A 7,174-nucleotide genomic window follows, 5' to 3' on the forward strand; every position below is an offset into this window, starting at 1 on the left:
AACGCTTAGTGGTTTATATGTTCTTCAATGACTAGGATTCATCTATCCCCACTCGTTCATGACTTCATGTTATATATGGGCCAATCATACATACATGGAACTAAATCTTTATTTTGTAAGTTATTGAAATTTTAAAGTTTTAACTTCTTTTTTTTATTTTTTTATTTTGATAGAATTATTAAATGATCATCAAAATCGCTCACTATATATATATATATATATATTAATAGAATTATTGAATAAACAACAATGCAGTAAAGTTGGAGGTAAATGGGTTTTTGGATGATTGCCAACCTGTGGATAATGTCATCTTACAGCTAAAAATCCATTCTCACTAAAAATATGAATCTAAAAAAAAAATTCTCTAATTTTAATTGTTATGATAAAAAAAAATTGCAATTGTGCTAACCGGTCCTAATACAGGTACATTAATTCAACCTTATATCTTTTTGGCCTAAATCTCTCCTATGGAAAGAAGGTTGTCGAATCTTATTGTAATATTTATATTGGTCTTAGCAAAAAATAAAAATAAAAATAAAAATAAATAAATAAATAAATTATGGTGATTTGTTCGTGGATGCCTTGAGCTTCCGTTTGCCGGCTGCCACCCACTTAGTGATAGATCTTTCAAATCTTGAATGCAACACGTACTTCTCCTCCAAAAGGAACGTGAATATTCGGAAAGGACCAAAAAGGAATGAAAGTGCTCAATGGACAAGCTCACGTAATCGCGTGCTTCGTAGGACCCATTACCCAGATTTGATCTTGGACCACAACCCGTCGGTCAAAAGAAAGAAAATATTGAAAAATTGCAGCCAAAAATGTGTATAAGATTATGCTATGATGATGGCTAGCCAAACCTAAAAAAAAAAAAATGATGAAGTGCCAAAGTTTTATTCCCTTGTTCCTCATTCTCCACCTATCCGCCGGAGCCAGTTCATCTCTAACGAAGGCCTCCGGTGGCCACTGGCGACTTTTGCACCAAAATATCGGTATTTCCGCCACTCACATGCAACTGCTCAACAACGATCGCGTTGTTCTTTTTGACGGTGCACATTTCGGTCCATCCAATTTAACAGTGCCCGCCGGAAACTGTCGCCGTCACCGTCGTGGCAACAAAGTCGACTGCACAGCACACTCGGCCGAGTACGACGTCGCCACCAATACCATCCGACCGCTGATGATCAACACCGCCGACGACGGCGTTTGGTGCTCCTCCGCCGCTGTGACGTCAGATGGCCGAGGTTTTGTACGGTTTGTACAAACTGACGGAGATGGGAATGGTGTAGAAGCCAGGGTTAGGAACTATAACCCTTGCTCTGTCTCTAACTCTGACTCTAATTGCGTTTGGGAGGTGATGGATGTGGTACTAGCGGCACGAGGACACCGTCGATTCTATCCCACTAATCATGTCCGTCCATCTGGCAGACACATCATCATCGGTCGTGGTCGTGGTTCCCTGTTCACTTACGAGTTCTTTCCAAAAACCCAATCGGTATCTTCAACGAAACTCTACAATTTGGTTCCATTTGCCAACAACAACAATAATGTCTACCCATTCATGTTTCTCAACACGGATGGCAACATATTTATTTTCAACAACAATCGCGCAATCCTGTTCGATTTCGTGAACAATAAGGTCGTGAAGATTTACCCAGAAATACCGGGTGGAGGGGATCCGAGGACTTATTATAGCTCTGCTGTTCTTCTTCCATTGAATAATCTCACATCGAACATGGTGGTAGAAGCAGAGGTATTGATCTGTGGTGGAGCTCCGAAAGGTTCATACTCTCAGGCACTTAAAGGTAACTTCATCAGAGCTTCAAACACTTGTGCCCGAATCAAAATAACCGACCCGAAACCTAAATGGGTTATTGAAACCATGCCTCAAGCCAGAGTCATGGCGGATATGACATTGCTTCCGAACGGCGACGTCCTGATCATAAACGGAGCAGAAGCTGGGACTGCAGGCCCGAATTTGGGCCGGAAACCGGTTTTCCAGCCTGTTATTTACCGGCCAAATAGCAAATATGGAGTCGGGTCGGGGTTCAAATTGCAGAACCCGAGCTCCATACCCAGGATGTACCTTTCAACGGCAATACTACTCAGGGATGGCAGAGTCCTTGTTGGCGGAAGCAATCCAAGTATGAATTACAATTTCTCATCAGGAGTGGTTTTCCCAACGGAGCTGAGATTGGAAGCCTTTAGTCCCTGGTACTTGGATGAAGAGCTTTCGAATCTTCGCCCCACTATTATATACCCGCCTAATGATACAAAGCTTGGTTATCGACAGAAGCTGACAATTCGGTTTACAGTGGTCGGTAATGGTGGTGGTGGTGGTGGTTCGATAGCAAAAGATTCTGTGTTGGTGACGATGGTATCGCCGTCGTATACCACCAACTCATTCTCAATGAATCATAGAGAGTTGGTACTTGACCCTGAGAGAGTCGCACAAGTTGTACAAAACGTCTATGAAGTTGTGGTCACCACACCGCCTTCTACGAACCTTGCACCTCCTGGGTTTTATCTTTTATTCGTGATTCATCAAGAAATTCCAAGTGAGGGAATTGCTGTCATGATCGGCTAGGTCTCGTCGTACTGCAGACCAACCTGAGTATTTGGATTTCTCAAGCTCTTAATAGTTTCCGGAGAGAGCACAAATAAAGCACAATTAGAGTTGCTAGAATTTTAATTTAGTGTTTAGTCAGGCTAAGTATTTGGGGTTTTGTTTGCTTTTGGTTTGTTAGACAAAACAAAAATGTTTTAAAGTTTGATTAGTTAATTTTTTTAATTTCCTTTTCTCTTAATTATTAATAAATTCAATATTTTCTTCATTTATTTTTTCTTTTATGATAAATATAAATATCATTACTTAATGGATTATAAATATTATAAAGGGATTACGATTCCCTATCTCAAATTCTCTCTGTCTGTCCTACTACCTGTCTCACTGGTGAAAAATTGATACCTCATAGGCGGTTTATGAAAAAGAGAACAACAGAAAGATACATTGGATTGTCTTTTCATTAAACAGAAAATAGTATAATGCAACCATTGAATTGTCTTTTCATTTAAAAATTCCTGCTCAGAGGGATTCACATTTAAACAAATGCTGAGGCTTTACCAACTCTAAAAGGCTCAACTTAATTCACACCCAAAAAAATAAAAAAATAAAAAAGAAGAAGAAGAAGAAGAAAAGAAAAAGAAAAGCCTTATCTTAACCACTTGATATTAGCTTCATGAATTTGTTTTTTTCTCTCTTTTCAGAGCAGTATAGGCATCAAATTGCCTCGAAGGTCAAACATCACGGCCTTGACTAGATTCAACTTGCTAGGAAACCAGTATCCACGTATTAATTAACTGCAATATTAAGTGCATGTAATGCCTCCTGATTATTCTAGACGCAACTTTTCTTTGGATCTATGTGACAAGATATCGGGTGATTTATCAAAAGAAAAAAAGGAGAAGAAAAAGAAAGAATTAGTGCTCATAATTACACCTGTGATTTTTGAGTTTTATCTATTTGGATATAAGAAGCATTCAAGCATTATATAATCTGTGATAAAAGTATTGCTGTTAGTGATAGCACAAGAAAACACTAGTGATATTTACCAAAGTGCAATTGCAGCTGGAAAGATAGCAGCAGTAGGAACACTGAACTGCAACGCATCCCAGATGGTATTGCCGTCGTATACCACCAAGTCATTCTCAATAAATCATAACGAGTTAGTACTTGACCCTGAAAGAGTAGCACAAATTGTACAAAACTTGTATGAAGTTGAGGTCACCACACCGGCTTTTAGAAACGTTGGACCTCCTGGTTTCATCTTTTATTCGTGCTTCATCAAGAAATTCCAAGTGAGGGAATTGTTGTCATGATCGGCTAGGTCTCATCGTAATGCAAACCAACCAGAGTATTTGGATTTCTCAAGCTCTTAATAGTTTCAGGAGATAGCACCATTAGGGTTATCTGTTGCCGTCAGTTTACCAATGTTGTCACCTGGTGAAAGTCCAAAAAATTAATAAGCATTGTGACTGCCCTCTTTCAAAATAAAGATGAGGATATGAACTCAGCAAACAAATTTTTCTTTTTTCTGGAATTATCGATTTTCAATGAAACCAAGGAAACTAACGGCAAGAGTGTAGAAAAGAAGTAAAACTGAGAGATTTTCATCCAAGCATACAAATAACAAGATTCGTCCTTTTCAAACAAGCCGAAAACCTGAGATTTTCTTTCAGCAATACATTTGAGGATCTGGAATGTCGAACTATCACCTTCAATGAACGCAAAGAATGAATGGTTAATTGCATAAATAAAGTACAATTTGGCAAGTGAAAACGAAGAGCAAGACAATATTCAGAAGGCAAAAATAGGTATCCAAACGAACAAAGAGACCTGAACCCAGATTTATCACTTGCAACCGTATCACCAACATACCAGTAAGGCAAGTGGATATATATATATATATATATATATATACACACTTCCATCAGACATGTAGCTTAAGCATTAAGCAACATAATAACAAATAGAAATTTACATTTCCTTTTCCCCCAAACTGAATGAATCTATTAGTATCCTATGAAGACTTTAGTTGTAAGCTACCTCCATCCACAATAATTATGTGTGTATGGGTGACCAAAAAAAAATTGTAATTTAGCTGTATAGTTTCATACTTTCACAAATAGTATGTAATAGATATCAAAGATATATTTGTCTCAAACACAAGGCAACTCCCATGTCTAACTTTAACTTTAAAAGTTGCAGGTAGTTCCTCCATGCTCAAACTTCTAGAGTTTTACAGGCTTATGCTAAATGCTCAGATAATTTAAAATTAACAGAGATTATTCTTTCTCCTGTCAGTCATATCAAAACATAACCAAAAATTAGCAGAAACAACATTTCGGACAACTAAAATTTACAAAAATTAAAAACTTATTTTCTTGAGTGTTGCGGGAATCATTGTAGGGATAAAGTGAAGAAAAAGGAGAATGGAGGGAACCAAAACTTATATCTATGCTTGACCAATAATTTGGCATTGTCTGCTAAAACTTATATCTATGCTTGACCCATAATTTGGCATTGTCTGCTGAAAAATTAGAAAATTCGAAAAAAAAAAATATATATATATATATATATATCATTACTGTATTCATAATTTCCATAGAATAAATTCTTAGCTAGTGTTCATTCAAACCAGACATTGAAAATTCAAGGGTTAATTGAGGTATGAATTTCTAAGATTTTTCACATTTATCTAATCCATTGGTTATCCCAGGAAACAAACAAGATCTCCATATCTGAAATTAAAAATAAAAATAAAAATAAAAATAAAAAGCCACACAATTGAAGCTTTTTTATGTGCTTCAAAATCAGAATTAAAGAATAGCAATAACAAATTACTTTAAAATAAGTAAGCGGGAAAAAGAGATTAAGGGATTAAATACCACCCATTGGATTCAAGAATGAGATGGAGGTGGATTTTGGTTGGGATTTCCTCGACGAAGATCTTCGATTAGGTTGCCTAGCTCTTGTCGAGCAGATTCTCTACCAAACATGAATCCATACCAGAGAAAATTCGAATAATTAGTTCATATACATATATATATATAATTGGAAAACTTAGGGACATGAAAGCTTTAGAAAAAAAGAAAAAAAAAATCCAAGAAAGCAATAGAGAAAGTGAGGAAGAAACCAGAAGGAAACAGCAGAGAATACTCCAGCAGTGACTACTGTGTGAAGCAAAGTGAAGGTTTTCTCCATTTTTTTTTTTTTCCCTTCGCACCGGGGTTTCAAAACTTGAACCAAAGCTTTTACACAAAAATTCAACTTTGTGTTTTCAAAGGGTTTTAATTATTATTTTTTTAAAAAAATTTGCTGCAAAATTAAAGGGCTTTAATTTGATTTTACATACAGGTCACTTGTTTTGTTTGTTTCTTGGAATTTATTTATTTATTTTGGGTCAATTTGTTTCTTAGAAATTACCAAATTATAAAGATTTTTTAAAAAAATAAAATTAGTTAAGAAAATAATAATTTAATGTTTATTATTCATATTCCTGTTAGAGATAGATGCTCATCATTGAAATGTCTATTTTGTGGCTGCTGAAGAAATAAATAGTTCTTTATTTTTATTTTTTGTAAGTAATAATTCAGAAAGAAAGAAAGAAAAATAAGTACAGGATAAAAAAAAAAAAAATAAATAAATAAAAAAAGGGTACTGGATCCAAAACAAGTACTACAGCCGAAAAAAAAAAAAAAAAAAACAGAACCCCTCAACAGCTCGGCGCATCAAACAAAATCCATAAGATTAATGGGCCCAATAATGTAAACCCAGCTCTCCACTATATTTCAAAAAATAAAAAATAAAATAAAAAGACGAAGATAATAAAAGATATTTTTGGTAAGGAGTAATGCTAGCCAAATAGTTTAGCAATAAAAAAAATGCTAGCCAAATAAATATATGAATGTGTATAAATGTAAAATTGGTAGTTCAAAGTATACAAATTCCTCTTCATCTTGTCGTGCTCAACGATGGAACTCCATCAGCATACTTTTTCACATCCAAATTTGTTTGTTTTATCTAAATCTTCTTCTTAAAATAAAAGAATGCAACTGTTGCAAAAATTGAAATTTTAGTTAATATATTATTATAATTTAATTATAAATAAATAAACATTTAAAAATAAATATAATTAAATATAAACCAATCAAATATTAATACATGATAATTCGTACACAGATACATTTATTCAGTATCCTCGTATTTTTCTTTTGGTAAATATAATACTACAAACAAATAAAAAATATTAATTAAATTTATTTATTGAATGATATTATTAAATATTATTAGTTAACATATTTATTTAACTAAAATATAAATAAATGGTTTCATAAAAGAAAATGTGAATAAAAAAATAAATCAAATAAATATTATTATGTCACATCATTTTATAAATAGATTTATTAAATATTTTGATATATATTATTGAATATGATAAACTTTAGTTTAGAATGTGGTGAGCAATCTATTCCTAGGCACCCTGCTGAAAATAATATTGTCAAAACCACGAACATAAGCATCAAACCAAATACAAGAGAGTTTCCAGGTGATGCACAGTTTTAAAGAGAGGATTTGAGCAAAGACTTGAGTAACAATTTCGCATTGCCTATT

General features: G+C 34.3%; 2 protein-coding genes across 9 annotated transcripts; one reads left to right on the forward strand and one right to left on the reverse strand.

Annotated features, from left to right (window-relative positions):
• The first annotated feature begins 360 nt into the window (after positions 1-360).
• On the forward strand, positions 361-2,834 carry LOC107430413 (aldehyde oxidase GLOX1). Its single transcript, XM_016041246.4, has one exon. It carries the CDS (start codon positions 875-877, stop codon positions 2,585-2,587), a length of 1,713 nt encoding a protein of 570 aa, XP_015896732.3. The 5' UTR covers positions 361-874; the 3' UTR covers positions 2,588-2,834.
• Positions 2,835-3,198: 364 nt separating this feature from the next.
• LOC132804168 (uncharacterized) lies at positions 3,199-6,197 on the reverse strand. 8 transcript variants are annotated; one of them, XR_009639328.1, is made up of 4 exons: positions 5,697-6,129; positions 5,449-5,548; positions 3,613-5,046; positions 3,199-3,420 (listed from the first exon to the last, which is right to left on the reverse strand). XR_009639328.1 is itself a non-coding variant. In XM_060818271.1 (3 exons), exons 1-2 carry the CDS (start codon positions 5,762-5,764, stop codon positions 5,461-5,463), a joined length of 177 nt encoding a protein of 58 aa, XP_060674254.1. In that variant the 5' UTR covers positions 5,765-6,197; the 3' UTR covers positions 3,464-5,046; positions 5,449-5,460. The 8 variants fall into 8 exon arrangements, 1 of the variants encoding a protein (XP_060674254.1); XR_009639332.1 differs by lacking the exon at positions 3,199-3,420 and having other exon boundaries at positions 3,464-4,000; positions 4,134-5,046; positions 5,697-6,145; XR_009639331.1 differs by lacking the exon at positions 3,199-3,420 and having other exon boundaries at positions 3,464-4,000; positions 4,185-4,275; positions 5,697-6,140.
• Between the last annotated feature and the right edge of the window lie 977 nt (positions 6,198-7,174).

The sequence above is a fragment of the Ziziphus jujuba genome, chromosome 6 (assembly GCF_031755915.1).
Source record: "Ziziphus jujuba cultivar Dongzao chromosome 6, ASM3175591v1".
In the NCBI taxonomy this organism is placed as follows: domain Eukaryota; kingdom Viridiplantae; phylum Streptophyta; class Magnoliopsida; order Rosales; family Rhamnaceae; genus Ziziphus; species Ziziphus jujuba.